Below are 17,257 nucleotides of genomic sequence, written 5' to 3'. Positions count from 1 at the left end.
AAAGCCCTGCCAGGCTGCCTGTGACCAGCACATTTCATTTCAGCAGCCAGCCAGGTTAAACCTTGCTGGTTGATCTTCCTGTGTGTTCGCCCATATGTGAGTACGTCTCACTTGAATTTGGGAACTATTCCGACGCTGTCCGAGTGCTGGACATCCATGTTTTTCCATATTCCCATCTCCTCGGCGCCGGGGCAGGCGGTGGCAGCCCTTTCCCCTGGCTGGGCACTGCCRGCCCTGTCCCGGGCCGGCTCCTTSCCGCATTCCCGGGGGACAGCGGCGGCGGGCGGTGCAAGGCAGGGCGGCTCTCCCCGCCCCGTTCCCGGTGCCCTGCCGGGCCCTCCCGGCCCACGGGCACGCATTTGGCGGGACTCTATAAAAAGCCGCCCTGAGGCGAGGCCGCCGTCCTGCCAGAGCCGCCGGCAAAGGCTGGGGCGCGGCGCCGGCACCGCACCATGATCAACCCCAACTACTACCCCTGGGGCTACGACAGCGACAACGGTGAGAGCGGGGCCGCTCCTGCCGCCGCCGGAGCCCGGGCACAGCGGGGCCCCGCTTCCCGAGGGAGCACGGCGGGGACAGGCTGCACTTGGGCCCGGGGCTGGGCAGGTGGCCGGGCCGAGCCCGCCCGCTTGTCGCTCGCAGGCGCGGAAGAGGCGAAGCTGGTGCAAGGAGAGGTCAATGGCAGGGGGTCTTTAAATAAACTCAGTTTTTCTGCTGTTGATGTAAATTAAAATTTGACATAGGGTTAAAATCCGGCTTAAGGCTGGCCCTAATGTAGGAGGARCCGTGCTGGGCTGCAGGTCCTTTCTGCCTACAGAGGTTGCGGATATTGGTGGTCCCTTGTTCTTGTTCCTGCTTTCTCCTTTGCTGCCGGAAGAGCAACTCAGCGTTGGTCAGGCTTTTTCCACGTGAACTTCTTGGTAAAACCATGATGATAATAAATCCATGTTTCAAATTCCTGACATGTCCAGGGATCATTGGCCATTCTCGTTGTAGATGGATACATGGTGCCCTATTTGAATCATTTAGGCATATCCCAACATCCTTGTAGCCACTGCTGGACTTGGAGTATACACCTCTAGTTTTCTTCCTTGGCATATTATCAGTGTCTTATTCGTCAGTCTGCTAATAAGTCTTGAGGTTGCTATGAGAATTTAGGTTCAGTTGAATGACTTGARGTATCCAATATTCCAGCTAGAAATCAATCTGATTGCTTTTTATTCTTGATATGGCATGAATAACAACCAGGCAATTAATAACCTGCTTATTAATGTGCTTAATTGATGTTCTGTATTTATGCAAAGCCAAGCTTGTGCTAATTGTAACGAGTGTAATTCATACCTGTCTGGAAAAGGTTTTCATGATACTTCTCTGCTCTTTTTTTCTAGGACCAGATCAGTGGCACAAAAATTACCCTTTTGCAAATGGACGCCATCAATCACCGATTGAAATTAATAATAAAGAGGTGCATTATGATAGTTCTCTACTGCCATGGTTTGCTAGTTATGATCCTGGTGCAGCTAAGACCATCCTAAATGATGGCAAAACCTGCAGAGTTGTATTTGATGATTCATTTGATAGATCAGGTCAGTTTTGTTTTTATCTCTAGCTATCGTGATATATAAGTGACTGTTTTTCAATTTGTGTGAAAGAGTCTGCTCTGAATGTTCAGGCTGTCAGAAAGTCTCTGTGTACTGTCTGTGTGTGATGTACAGGTTTCTGTGACTCTGGTACCCTGTGCTACTGCTGGGAAAGGCCTGAGATTCCTTTTAAAGTTCATAGGTAAAATCCTAGGGAACGGAGAGAGCTGCAAAGAAACTTGGTACAGGTTTACACTTGGTACAAGTGAATTAAGGTGTAAGGTGCAGTTGTGTTGCTTTCCAGGATTAAGGAGCCCAGGATTTATCTGTGAGAGCTGAATTCCATTTTAGCTACAGCAGAACATCTTAAGTTACAATATTTAAGAACTCTATACGTGTAATTGCTGATAAATGAAGTAATGAACCAGATGTTGCTGCATTTTCGTGGTTTTTTATCAGTTAAAACTTTTTGGCATTCATCAGGTTTTGTCTTAATGAACATTACCGGGCTGTAACATTGTTTCAGGTTTAATGTCCAAAGTCTTTTGTACACTTACACCAATGAGAGCGCACAGTGTACAGACTTATTTTTACCTGCATTAAAAGTTCCACTTTCTATTACAATGTAACTAGAATTGTCAGCTATGATTACTACAAGAACTTCTACCAATAGATCGTTTCATGCTAAGTATATATGGACATGCATATAATTTAATGAATTTTTAACAAATTACTTGGGTTTTGTGAAAACTGAGCATCAGAATATCTGTAAGCTGGACTAGTTAATACACTGTCAAAACTCTAAAATTTACCATGCAGTCAAGATTTTTGTTACTTTTCTAGTGAAGTGGGAATCTTGAATGTTATTTAAAGGAAAACATTATTAATACAGATAAAATGATAGACAAGTAAAGAGATACAGCTCTTCCATATGAGATCTCCATGGCTATTACCTACCATTTTTTACCATCCATCTGTTGTATTTGTTAGGACAGAATCAGATATACCAATGGCTGCATCTTCTGCATAAAAATAAAARTAGTTATTGTTACCGTAACTCAAATTTTGAATGGGATGGAGTATCTAGGCACAGCAATCTACAGCATGGATGCAACACTTGTTACAGAGAGCAGAAAGTTTTGGAATGTTCTGAGTATTTTTTTCAGATGAACTGCTCAGTAACTGTTGTGTTTTGATTTCAGAAATAAAAAATGACTCACTGCAAAAAAAGTAGGTGTAATCTCAACTCTTTGAAGTCAAGAACCATTCAGTGTTTGTTGTTATGTCTCCTTTGTTATACCATTGCCTGCAGAGTCTGTAGGTGGTGTTCTTTCTCTAATGTAATGCTAATTGCAGGACAAATTCCACTGTGCATAGTCCTACTGGCTTGAACACTTTTTAAGTTTTTTAGGATATGTACAGTGGCTTAATAAATTGCCAAGATGAGTGATAGAATGAATTACTTTGGRTGTCTCCAAGTGTTACATCCATTGTATCATCTGACATACAGGAGTATTCACAGTGGGAGACAGTTTCTTAAATTCAAACAATCAGACAGAGTGCCATCCAATATAATTCAGGTATTAGTTTGAAAAAGGCCTTATTACTGTTATGTTTGGAGTTAGCCTAGTGGAAGGAATTTGAAAATTTATTTCCAGCTATTTATAAAGTCTGGTTGACTTTGAGAATCTGCTAGGCAATTGAAAGTTTTGCTGAGTTTGCTGACAGCAATAGGAGCTGTATCACACTTCTGCTGCCTGTCCATACAAGTTAAGGGATTCTTGTGGACTCACTTTCCTGTCTTAATGATGTAGGAGGACCTTATGTAGTGTAAAATGATTGCAGGTGGAAGCTGGAGTCTCRAAATTCAGAAGGAACTGGAAGCTCAAATCAAACCTCCTAGGTGGCTGGACCCAGTGAAACACGCACCAGAACCCGGGTGCTTTGGCAGCCTACCACTGCTATGTTTTTTTGCCATGACTGGTGACTGGTGACAGTGACTCAATTTTGGTTTGAATTAGGGCTGAAATCATATTTCCACTAGCAGAATCCATTMATTTTTGAAATCCAAAAAATATTCATGTCAGAGAAGTGTCCTGAGAGCTTCTAACTGGTGAGACTATGGTCACAATGCTATGTGAGATTTATGACTTCCTTACTATTAATGAGTCTTTGGCTTTCGTTGTAATGCCTTGGTTAGATGGTTACCCCAAGGTGTTTGATTGTTTGAGAAACAGTAAAGGTAGAAAAGCCTGGTAATAGAACCCAGATAGAGCAGCTAAGGAGAGATACATAAAGGCTATGTCAAATGGATGCCTTCCTTCATCTTCCCACTTTGTCTGTTGTTTTTGTTGGCAGTTTTTGTTGGGAGTTCATCAGCCAAATAAATTCCTACTTCTTTTACTGGCTTTCAGATGAATGTCGTTTAAGGACTTCGAGTACCACAGTGCAGGCAGACATTCTTACAGGGTTACCTTGATGCTGTTTTCAGAATCTTTCCTATCAAAGAAATGTGTGGCTTTGAAAGTGGATGATGCAAAAAAAAGAAAAAAAAATTAGAGACAGTTGCTGGTAGAAGTCAGAGCTTGTTGCTAATCAACTCTCTTAGCMTGAATAGGGCTTGTGGCCAGCATCTCCACAAGTACCATTTTGTAGGAAACCTCATTTATTTTTGCAAATGAAATTTTGATTATCAACTTCTGGTGTATAAAACATTCATTTTCAAAACATTATCATAGAGTGAGGACAAACCCCAGTAACTTTAATTAAATCAGGGGGAAGTCTGTCCATAGACATTCCAGTTTTGGTTTCTTCCTGAAAAATTTTACCTAACATTTTGTCTGCTGAATTTACCCAGGAGAAAACCAGTAGCTATTACAAGAACAGCACCACTAAATCMCAGTACTTTTGTGGCTGTGGTACATGCAAATTGCTCAATGGCTCTGCTGCAAAAGACAGCAAAGTTAAATTCTTCCTTCAGTGTAACAACACATCTGTCATTTGTAGTGTCTGCAGGTATKGAGCACTCTTGTGCTTGGGTACAGGGAATTTAGGATTTGAATTTCTGTTAACTTTGAATTTCCACTGTTAGAATTGAAAGTGCTTGAACCTGCTGAGGCTACATTTACACAGAGGRCTATCAGTTTTCTGACCCTGGAGATGGGGCAGCCACCTATTCACCCTACATAGATCACAAAGAAAGATGACTTGGGAACTCACAGATGAACAGGCTGAGATCAAGGGTCACAAAACTGGCAAAGATGTATTATAGTGTAGGTGAGGGTGGGTGGCAGGCTGACAGACTTCTGTCTGACACATTTCTTTGCCAGTCTGATCCTATAAGAGTACAGAGTTCAAATAGAAACAAAAATAATCCTTCTGCATATCYATTCACTGCTTGCTTAAAGAAAATTTCAGTGAGAACTGAAATTTGCGTTTCAAAAGCTTTTAGGAAACAYGTTTTATCCCAGCAGTTAGCCAGGCAGTTTCAGTACAGAGATCCTCTTCTGAGCAGACTTTTTTTTCTGACTTTTAAATGTGTTTTTTGTACTGCACTGTTAGATTCTGTTRTAAAGCAGCAAAACAAAGGTAATGTGTCTTTTCAATTGTCATACAGCAGTACATCACTAATTTCCTTGTGGTTTTCCAGTTCATTTTATGGATTTGGCAGGATGCAAGATCATAAATCTTCCTAGAACAGACATTTATTCTCATGTTTATAAACAAAAGCCATCTCATGAGTCTGTTTTATTTTTCTTGGGTTTTTCCATCTGGCTTTCATGGTATCCTTCACAGCAAACAGGGAGGGCATTTTTGTAGGCATAACTTAGCCAGTTTTTTTAGTGAGGGCAAAWGACAACTGACACTAGCACAGATTAACAGCCAGGCCCCTACAGAAGCTGCTCAGCAAGTGGATGCACATATTTGAAAAGCTTCTTGTCACTTTTCGGTTCTCAAGGACACTCAGATAGCTAAGGTAAAGTGATTGGAGCAGCCATCTCCACTCAACCACATGACACCTTCATTTTGCTGTCTGTCATAGAGTGAGAGACAGGATTTTCTTGCCTGTTACATCTTTCTGTGCAACACTTGCCCTGGTGATTACATTTAAAAGGGAAAAAAAGCCCATTCTTTTATTAGCCCCTTTCATCCCATGCTGCTCAGCTGATGACAGATCAAATAAAAGGTGAGCTTTTTTTCCAGAACAGATGTCCATGTGTATGTCCACGTAAGATTGTTCTGTGATAGGTCATTCTTCRGTGTGAATGTGGGGAGGACAGAATYTGGGCAAGACTGACTTGACATTTTTATGTCTGGTATCAGGCACTGAGGGATCTCCGAGTGTGATGTACAAACCGTTTTAGAGTCAGTCAACTGAGCAATGGGATGAGAGTTTGTGACAATTGGGCACCAAAAAGGAGTGAATATTTTCCTCCTTTGCRTTCCTGGGCTGGTTTCTATGTTGCTACACCTGGGCCGTGTTACTTTAATGATAGCAAGTTTATGGGAGTTACATTTTGGTAATTCTGCCATGACTCAGATTTTTAAGGTGAACATTTCCTGTGTAATAATTGTCAGAAAAATTCCCTGATACATGTAAATATTATATACTAACATTGCTTAAAAACAATATAAAGATACCATCTCTTCTTTTAAAAACTTTCATTTTGTATTCTTTATCTGTTATGTGGTTGTGTATTTTTGTTTGTGTAGAATTGAAAACTAAAGTCCAAGAGAATAAAGATATGTTTAGAATTTCAGTTCCAAAGCACATGCTTATTAAAAAAATATATTTATCTTACTAATTTTGAACTATACAGATGGGATTTATAATGTTTTAAATATTGGAAAACTTAGTTCTTGTAACGGTTTTGTTTACTTTTCCTTTCCTGAAGTGCAGGAAAATTCCATTTACTTATATTGTCATTTTAGGTATTTATATGTTTAATACTTTGCACTTACAATGAAAAAATAGGAAATRCCTTTTTGTCCTTCAGGAAATGTTTGCATCATTCTGTCTGCTTAAAGTGTGCAAGGTAAAAGTTACTGTCTATTTATAGTGGAGTGAAGCTGGAACATGTTGGCACGCGATGATACAAAGCTTCACCTAATGCCCAAACAAAAATTTCTGTTGATGGTCCGGCAGTGGAAATAATGACATATTTTTACCTTAAAGAGGATTATTTGGCCTTGCAGATCTATTTTAATGGAGAACTGATGGCCTTGTCAGCTACTACTGTTACCCTGTCTGTGCTGACCACAGTTCTGAATGTCTGTGGGAAGAAGTAAAAGGAACTTGTTGATAATCACAGCTTTCTCTACTCTTAGTGCTATATTTATTGAGATGATCATGGATTTCATTATTTCCACATTAAATGATATTTTTCTCTGGCGTATATAGACTTGTACTTGAGAACTGCTGAATGTTTTATAGGAATGCTATAACTTTTATCCTCAAAAAAGGTGAATGAGGATTGGGTGTTTTTTTAGTATTTGGTGAATTTAAAGATATTCGTTCTGTTTTATTGATCTTTCAAACACACCACATTCATTTACAATATTATTTTAAAATTATATGATTGTTTAGAATACTAGATGTCATTCATCACAGGCTGAACTTCTTTTTTTTTAAATGAAAATAGCTTGTATTCTCGGTGATTGCTTTTCTGGTTTGTTTGCTGCTTTCTTTCTCCTCTTCCATAAMTGGAGGGAGCAGCCATTGGAGCAGAAGCAGCATCAGTGATTTCATAACTTTTTAAACAAATAAATCAAGCAGTAAGCCTGCAGTAAGATACACAATTTTATAGCATTTTGTGGGAATTTGTTTATCATCCAGCACTTTAGTAGTTGATCTTAATCATGATTACGTTTGTGGGCTATCATATAGGTAGATTCTAGATTCAATTCAGGAGGAGATTAAGCCATCTAAATTTAGGTGTCTTAATGTTGGTGGGTTATATCTAAACTGCCATTCTGGGCAACAGAGTTGGAGTTGCATTTAATCAAGGAGTCCAGAGGGCAATTCAGGTCATGGTCTGATGAGTGTCTACCTTAAGGCAAGCAGAATTATTCTAGAGGCTTGACTGTTCTGMTTAGGGGAATACTTCAGTTACCCAAGCACAGGAATCTTGTGACATGTTTGATAACCTAAGCTATTTCCCCTTGCCTCCAGATACTGCTTTAGAAATGTGCAGTTCTTCTACAGATCCTGGGCCACATCTTTCACTTCTCTCGAGGTGTCTCTGGAATATTCCAGAAARTACTACATKCACATTTATGCAKCTGAATTAAATCAGTGATCTCTAGTGACTGTAATGGAAGCTTAGATGCAAATGTTCTTATCTGCCTATAAGTGCATATTGCTGAAGATGGCTAAAATCAGTGTAGATTTTCAGAACTGCAAGCATCTGTACAGTAAATATGTAAATCTGTGTGTAAATATTGTGGATACATATGTATTTAATTTGAAAGAATTGGGAGATGCTTGAGTCTGATGCTGTTGCAGATTCTCAATTGCAGTGCTGAGAGGGGGGCCACTCCCAGGAGTCTTCAGGCTACGTCAGCTGCACTTCCACTGGGGCTCGTCTGACGACCAYGGCTCAGAGCATGTTGTGAATGGAGTGAGGTATGCAGGAGAGGTAAGAATCACCACTTTTTACTTTAAAACGGGGTGTAAAATAAAATTTGTCACTRTTGTTCTGGTGGGACAAAATCTGTCATTTTTCTGTTTTTCTGGAGTTCTTTCTGTTTATTTATCTGTGCCTATTTATTCTTACTCCCATCAGTTCTTATAAATGTGAATCAGGTTGAAGTAATTCTCACAGCATGAGAAAAGAAAAATAATGTGTGAAACAAAAGTTTCCATGTTCTAAATCCAATGTGGTGTGAAACAGAACAGCAAGACTGAATTACTCTGAAGGAACCCAAACTTATTAAAACAATATTCTGAAAATACAGAATTATAGTAGAAGTATAAAATTGCAGTGATAGAAGGGGGAAGAACATGTTACCTTGATTTTTTGCCTCTTCAGGATTGTAAAGAAAATGAGAAATRCAGACTATACATGAATGACATTCATGTAGATTCTTTGTTAGAATTACTGTAATTTGAATGCCAAATAAAAATGAATCATATATCAGTAGATGTCTGAACTGCATGTTGTACCAGCTTACTCAAGCAGCTTTGCTTCAGCTTTAAGATGAGATTTCAAATTAATTTTTCTCAATTTCTTATTAATATATTTATAGTTCATTTTAAAGCAACTAGTGGTATAATTAATGTATAACAGATATAACTAATAAATTACTTTGCTGTCCTTATTTTTTTTCTCTTTTTTTGGAAGGCCCCATTATCATTCTTTGTTGCCTCAAACTCACACACTTATATGTGTATAAAGTGTAAGTTCAGCCTGTGATGGCTTGCTGTTGAATAATGGGGATCTTTTACATGTTTTTCTTTGTTTCAAGCTCCATGTGTTACACTGGAATCCCAAATACAGTAATTACCTTGATGCTAGGAGAAGAACTGATGGCATAGCTGTTTTGGCTGTGTTTTTGCAAGTAAGTAGAAGACTGCAACCCTTCTTTACACTGATTACAGAGTTTCTATTCTTAGAGGGTTAAAAAACCCCAAATCCTCTGAGTATATTTTCTAGGGATCCTACCACATTGAAGGGGTTGACTTTCAGTAATGTATCCTTTTCAAGTTATAGAGCATGAGTCATATTATTGAAAGTGGTATCCAATACTACACACACTTGTCCCTGCAGCTATTGTGTCACTATGTGGYTCATGGAATGGGGACACATGTCAGAAGTGGCCCTCTGACCAACACCAGTCAGCTGTCTCTTTTGCTAAGTGTGGACAGATTTCAAGGACACATACTTCTTRTAGGCTTTTCATGAACTTTCTCCCAAACAAAACTAGCTCACAGACAATTCATGATTCTCATCCTTTTTTTTAAAATCCTTTGGAGGGCATGCAGCCTTAGCCTGAAATATTAGCTGTAGCTCTCTCTTGTTTAATTTATGTTCACTAGAGATACAAAGCTGGGATGTCTTTTTTGAGATCATCAATTGAAAACGATAGATCTAACTATGAAGTCTATCTTTTAAACTAGAATAAAACTTTTTTTTTTTCCGAGTCTGAAGAGGTGTTTATCTTTATTAGGCTAAAATTTAATGTCAATAGGAATAATTGTGTTGTGAAATTACCTGTTACGCTAGATTTCTATACTGATGTCATTTCCCCCTTTGTATCATCTATAATAGACAGAGTTAACAGAAAGAAGACATAACTTGGCAAAGTGGGGTTAGTGCATTATAATTTTATAGTTAATATATGTTTAGATGCTCACAGAGAAGAATAGGAGAAAAAAGGAAGCCAGTCAAGCAAAACTCCTTGCTTAGCTCATGCTTTCTTCTTTACAGGTAGGAGAAACTCCCAAACCAGAGATGAAGAGAATTCTTGAAGAAATAAATGCYATCAAAACAAAGGTAATGATGTTGGAAGATTGCTTATAGGAAGATTGCTTAAGGTCTCAGGACAAAAAAAAAAAAATCCCAATGTCTGACTTTCTAGTTTTCAAATTCTGCTCTGCAACATTTCCAGAATATATTTGTGAATAAAACCATGGGTAGCTTTTCGTTAACACAAAAAGTCCTTTCATCCATTTACACATGAGCCTTCTTTGGCTTTAGTGGGGCTTATGAGCCTGRGAAAATGAGTAATTTCCCCAGTCTTTACTCACCTTAAAACTAGGCATGGAATATTATTGCSTCAGTGGATAGTGCCAAATAAAAGGTGTATTTGGAAATTGGTCSATTTGGTCTTAATACAGGCTGCCTAATGGATCTGTGGAAATGCCACTGGCTAGAGATTGGTGTCTTAGATAATATTATGTGATATAKCTCACATTTCATAGCCTGTCTTGCTTGTTATTACTACAAATATTATAAAAGCGTAACCTGTCTCAGTTTGTTATACTGACCTAGTCCAATATTYAGTAGATAGAAAGAATTTCCCCAAGAAAGGAGGCCAGGACAAGGAGTATTTCTGCAYAGAAATGAGTGAAACACATTGGTACTGGACACTGCTTCACATGAGTTAGCTCAGGTTCAGGAAACAGCATCATGAAGTTTTAAGTTGTGTCATGCTTCTCTGGGCTCATCTGTGAGGGTCATTCAGTTCACTTATCTTCACCYTGCATCATTATGTCTCATGCAAATCTGTGCTTCCTTTCCTTAGCTGATACATTTGAAGTATCTGAGTCACTTTCTGTTTCTTAAAATAACAGAGCTGCAAACTAATCTTGACTAGATTTGTAGATGASTTTTCTGTTTGGTTTTGTTGTGTTTTTGTGTTTATTTTAAAGGGTAAAAATGCTCCTTTTCCGAACTTCGATCCTTCGATTCTTTTCCCTAAATCTCATGACTACTGGACATACCATGGATCTTTCACTACTCCACCTTGCGAAGAGTGTGTCACCTGGATTATTCTGAGAGAGCCTATCATAGTCAGTTCAGACCAGGTAAACTTCCCCCTTGTTCTGCCTCCTGTTTCCTTGCCCATCTGAAAAATAAAATGTGGGGGCTATTTTGAAGTGGGTACTTGTGTGAAAAATACAAAYATGGTCTGACTGGTTTCCACAAAATGAGTTATCTTAGATGTTTATATTACAGAAGATCAGCTACAAATTTTATTGAGGAAAGTGTTCTCATTATTGAGCATCTCTGATTTAAAATGTATTTTTAAAGAAGCAACTAATCACATCACTGATCCAGTTTCATGAAAAGACTTTTTGATTACTGTTGTGTTTGGGTCATGGTCTTTTTCTCAGCTGTTCTAAAATTAGTGAGTTTTGGGAAACAATACAGACTGTTCTTTAACTATCCCTTCTGTAGAAAAAAATGGAGCATTTAAGATAAAGATGGAATTACTACATTARGATGTGAAATAGGCTCTTATCCTGAGGTAGCTGCTTTTCAGGCAGAACTGGTAGTGTGCTTGTGAGTTATTGTATAGAAATACAATAGAAATACTTCCCTCACTCCAGAGTGCCTTCCCTCAGAGTRCCTGCACTCTAAATAATGTATTCATAAGAGGATTGTGTTGCCAATTATTTCTAATCCTASACAGTGTACTACCATGGCAGCCTCATTAATAGTGATTATTATAAGTGTGTGTGCATTTGCGGTGGATTTCTTTGATGCTTTTGCAGCCAGATGGTAACTGTACATTAGCCACAAGAGGAAGTGCAGTCGCTGCAAATCAGTGCTCTGCAGGAAAAATCAATTCACCAGAAATCCCAGTGAGATGCAGTGTGGATGGCCTAGCTGCTCAGATTGCTTTTAATGAAATAACAGGAATTTAGCTGTGGAATAACTGTCTAATTGCAGACTAATTTTTTCATCTTTATGTACTCATAGCTTGAATACGTGTTGTTTTTTTACTGAGTGAAGCAGATCTTCCACAGATAATAATAAACCTCAGAATTCTTCTCCAGTAGTAATTTATCAATATTAACAAAACTGATGAGCTATTTTCTTCTCTTCCCATACAAATTCTTCTTCATCTGAAATTTAATTTCAGACTGTTGATCCATTAGATGTATATTACCCAAATGTGGCCTTGTCATTGTTCAGGCAGGTGTTTCTGAGCTGTTCAGTGAAAAGCAATGTTGTGATGCCCAGGCTAGCTCAGTCCATCAACGGGAGCCAGTCTAATCAYAATGAACCCATATTTTATTACCTAGACAGAAGTTCTGCTTGTGTTGGCCTTGAAGACTGTACTGAAATATAGAAACATCAGTGTATTGAAACTYCTGGCAAACAAAGCTGATGTGTGTCCTCCATGGGGCTACATTTTCAAGTTTACTTGGGCAATGTATGCATGCTTTTCACAGTAAGTCATTCACACAGGGACAGGTTCAAGTGTCTGAATCACAGCTGATGTGCTTTGGGTCTAGTGTAGTGCACAATAGCGACAACAAATGAATGTACGGTATCTGTACAGGCGTTGCATGCTCTGAAAATCAGAAATCAGTAGAGGAGGGATGTTAGACAGTTTTGAAGAGTATGGGCAGAAATCTTCTTATGGCATCCTTCCAAAAAAAAAAAAAAAAAACCCAAAAAAACCCCAACAACAAAAAATTTGGTTAAAAAAAGTGGCCAAGGAGAGTCAAGCTGCAGACTTTGTTTACAAACCATTTGAAATCATGACCAAGTCTTTATCCAGATTTAAATTCCTGTTACTAAAAGTGAACTTTTTRTGTCACTGCAATAGAATATATCCTCTGCTGCAGACCTACCATGGAAATGAACAATTTGTTTATAGTTCAGCTTTAAAACCTTGCAATTGTAAAGAAGACAYTAGGGCAGAGTTAGAGTAGGGGAGGTTTATTAGAGCACACACAGCTGTATTCACATTTTCTGAGTACAGCTTCTGTTGCTGTACACAGTTCTCCAGGCAGTACCTAAATGACACTATTTTTCTCAATCCTGTTGAAACAGGACTCATTTTTCTGTTTTGATTATTCCTMGAATAGCACTGCTAGGAAAAGAACATGAGAACAGTTCTTGTAGTGGTGGGGTGAAGGTCATCTCCACAGCTTTGAAGGAGACTTTTTCCACAGCTGGACCAGCCTCCTTAGTTTAGTTGTTGGGCTGTGGATTTGATCCCAAAGGATTTCTGTCAGGACACTTCAACTTTTGTTCTTCTGCAGATGGCSAAGCTCCGCAGCCTCTCCAAGAATGCTGAGAATGAACCTGATCACCCCTTGGTTGACAACTGGCGCCCGACTCAGCCGCGGTATTTCAGGATGGTGAGCGCATCATTCCTCTAGGACTGGCTCCTGTTGGGTGGTTCTGAGTGAGGTGACCTCTAGAAATGAGAGATGCTTTTCTCTTTTCTCCTTCACTGCATTTACACTGAACTGCAGCTGTAGGTCTGGAGGCTGAAACTTGAGTTKTGAAGTGAGAATTTCACTTTCAGAGGATAATACTTGCTTAGGCAAATCCTATTTTTAAAATGGGTRTAGGGAATCTGTTTGGTTCTTCATTACTGCTTTAACATTAGCTTGTGTTAATAGTACAAAGGAAGAAAGAAWATGCAACTAACAATTACAAGGCAATTTTCTGTTGTGCACATCTCTTGATGCTGGCTGATTGCATGCTAAAGAAGTTTCAGTTAAGAGAAGTWATTGTTTTCACCATTAAAGACATTTTTCAGTAGTTGTTTTCAGCATTATCTGTATCCAGCTCTGACCTGCACCAGTTAATCCATAAGGCATTCTTGGAAATTATAAACTCTTTTGGTCTTTGATACATAAAATATGAAAGGATAGGAAATTGTTGATAATTTTTGATAAAAGCTAAACTTTTACTTTCTTAAAACAATGGACAGGTGAAACAGAGGTCTGTTGTGAAAATGGTATTCACCAAATTATATGTAGTTAAAACGATGGGAAGGGGGAAGAGCTATTTCTGTTTGTGTCACAACTGGTTGCCTTTATTAAAAGACTAATTYCCATTTTAATGTTGTAGCAGTCCAGGTGACATGAATTTTGTGAAGTTGGTCTTCKTATCCTCCGTATATATTTTATTCATGTATGCAAAAGGCTTTTCTGTGTAAAAGGGSTGTTAAAATAATGAGAATCCTTAGTCTTTTTAGGTTTTTTTGAGAAAAATTCTCATTTTGTGTACAAATGTAATCAATCCTGCTGTCAATGAAATTGTGCATAAACATCTGAAACCACAGTTTGACTCTTAATCAAACTGACCAGTGTTTTTGTTCTTATCTCTTATTTTGGCATAAAGAGCAATGAAACGGGATTGTAAGTCTATAATTGAAATAACACTATTTTTGCTTTAAAAAAATCCATCAATAATAAATACATTTACTTAAGGTTTTTTGTTCTGTAGTTTTTTACTATATAGAAACATGTAAAAATAACAGAATTTTAAAGAAAGACTTGACAATGTCCTCTGTATTATATCGTTATGGAAACTGATCMTGTTTATTGTCTTTTTCAGATGTTTGTTTGAATTATAAAAGTACTGATTTCACATGACATTTAAAATAGTTACATCACTGAGACATCCACATTTATTCTGTTAGTGAGATCATCTCTATTCTGACAATGGCTTTCTTGCAGCATCATATGAATCAACTTCACAAATTGATTGTAGAGTGGAAAAGTTTGGTCTGTATCCAAACCCATTAAACCTAAAGGTAATTTACATTGAGCTCAGGAAATACAAAGCAGGTGCTGCTCTGGCAGTGGCTGGATTCTTGGCTGCCATGTGCTAGGGCAGGAGGATGTTGCTGAACTTGGTGATGAGAGCGGGGTTATGTTCCTTCATTACAAAAAGGAAAATTGAAGCAAAAATTGATTTTTCAAAATGCTTAGTTTACTGTGAGTTACAAGGTAAGTTATTTTATAAGGTGCTTTATTAAACAGAGTTGCATATCCTAGAGTAGGCTTCTTTTTTCCCTTGCACTTTTTGGTATTGCAAATCTGGAACATGTAATCTCAAGGGTTTTTAATGATATGATGGCTTCCCAATCACACTTTGCAAAGGAGCTGTCTGAGTGCTATAAAAGAAGCTGAGATAAGCCTCATGCTTCAGAGCTGTGTTTATTAACTTGTAAACTTAAAGTTGAAGTAATATCTCTCTGAAGAAAGTGTCATTTGACTCTTTCATGCAGTTGATTTCTTATTATCTGCATTTATAATTATTAAAATKTAGACTAAATTAGGCCCAGGAGAGTTGCAGATAGGAGGGAGGACATGTGTGAAAAAGGCAGTTGTTTTACAGATCCCATCCCGATGTTAAGGGAGTGTCGGAAGTAATGACGACAGATCTAGAAAACAATGGTTCAGCAGGCATTGGGAAAAAATGGAAAGAGTAGGAGTAGAAGGAAAACAAAAAGCCAAAGAATGGGGGGAGGTGCATCAGGGACACTGAATCATGCTGCAAGCCGAATGGATGAGGAGATTAGGGAGAGTTTTGAAGGCAGCAGGGAGAAATGAGGGGTGCTGTGAGTCAGCCTTTAGAATGTGCTCATGTATCATGCAATTTCCTGTTCTCTCTGGCTGTGTTCATTGCTATTCTGCAGAGGTTCCTCCTTGCTTTGCAGCCTTCCCCAAGTACAAGAAAAATTAATCACTGGTAAGACTGAATTCAGATCTTGTAGTAATAACATCCGTCATATCTCACTTCTRCCTGCACATTCCCATCATGTGGGAGCAGGGAGCTCTGGGTTCAGAACTACCTGGTAAAAAGGAAAGACATCCAATTTTTATCTGTGTGGGGTGGAGCTCAATGAATTACTACTGTATTTGACTTTCATACCATGTATGCCTGACTACACTTGGTGACATCAGTGCTCATTAGGAGCAGCCCCTCTGAAACGAAATGCGAAGATGAGACACGGAGCCACACTGCACAGCTCATTGGCAGCCTCTTCTCCAAGTTACTTTTTATCTGCTGCATATGGCAAAAATGATGTGACCATGCTCTGTGGTGCTGTGAGTCTTCCTGAAATTTGAAATATTTTAATGGAATGGCTGTACCTGCATCCACGTCACTGGCAGTCTTGAACATGAGCAAGAAAATGCTGTGAGGTGGAACCTGCAGTAGCACCAGAGAAATGATTATGCTCTTCAACAACCAACTCCAGACCTACCCTTCTAAACTTCAAACTAAAAGATATCCATGATAAACACTATGGTAGGAAGTCCATTTTCTTGTGTTTCTCATCGGGAAGCTCTTCTCTAGCCCCAAGGTAATGTGGATCAGAGCAGTTATCCTTGGGTTACCTGTCTGCAGCTGGGCAGGAAATTATCAACCTGCAGTCTCACTTTGTGCAGCTCTCTGAGGCAGGCAAGAGGACACAGATATAGATATCAATCCAGAATTTATATAAAAATAGACATACGTTTAGGTGTTGATGAAGGGTCAAAATTCAGTTGGTGTAAATTTCTGAAGAATTTAGACTTATSAAATCTTTAGATCAGGACTACATTTGATTAAGATTTATTCTATATCCAAATTTATACCTATTCATTGTTCCCTGTTTCATTAGARTAATTTATAAAAATCAACAGATCTTTAGACCCTTTCTTCTATAATAAATAAGACAGTATTTTGCAAACTATGTGCATAGCTGTTAAGACCAGGAGAAGAAATCTGAACTATTTGCTCAAGTTTCAGATCTGGGATCACAAATGGCTCTTGGACAGACACTCTGTCCTGTTGCCTGGCTGTGTGGCAGCAGGGGCAGCTCACTGGAGCTGAACTCCACTCTTGCAGGGGAAGGCCATCCCTGCAGAAAGGCACACAGCAAATCCCTGCTTGGTCATCAGAGCACACGTTGTACCTGTAACAGAACATGCTGAAGTTTGGCTTGTTTTGGAAAATGTTTCATTCCCTTGCCTCAGAGCCTTTTTACCACTGAACAGATCTATTCCTCAGTGTTTTTGCAGCTTCTGTCTTTGTATATGTATATTTATCTATGTATATCAATATATACACAAAACATATGTGCTGTATAAATACACATTCTGCTGCTGATTCTGGTTAATGTGCAATAGCATTTTGACTGAAACTATCWCTAATTTCAAACTCATAGGAGAAAAGGCATCCTTCTAGAGAAGTTAGTGTGCTTTTAGCAAA

General features: G+C 38.7%; 1 protein-coding gene across 1 annotated transcript; it reads left to right on the top strand.

Annotated features, from left to right (window-relative positions):
- Nucleotides 1-452: 452 nt before the first annotated feature.
- LOC130576442 (carbonic anhydrase 3-like) lies at nt 453-14,118 on the top strand. The gene is made up of 7 exons (XM_057371122.1): nt 453-498; nt 1,389-1,586; nt 8,100-8,218; nt 9,048-9,140; nt 10,010-10,075; nt 10,954-11,109; nt 13,303-14,118. The coding sequence occupies exons 1-7, from the start codon at nt 453-455 to the stop codon at nt 13,420-13,422; spliced, it is 798 nt and encodes a 265-aa protein (XP_057227105.1). The 3' UTR covers nt 13,423-14,118.
- The last annotated feature ends 3,139 nt before the right edge of the window (nt 14,119-17,257 follow it).

Source organism: Malurus melanocephalus, unplaced genomic scaffold, assembly GCF_030028575.1.
Source record: "Malurus melanocephalus ecotype Western Australia unplaced genomic scaffold, MMel_1.1 scaffold_141, whole genome shotgun sequence".
NCBI lineage: Eukaryota > Metazoa > Chordata > Aves > Passeriformes > Maluridae > Malurus > Malurus melanocephalus.
This window is presented reverse-complemented; position numbering and strand designations above follow the sequence as displayed.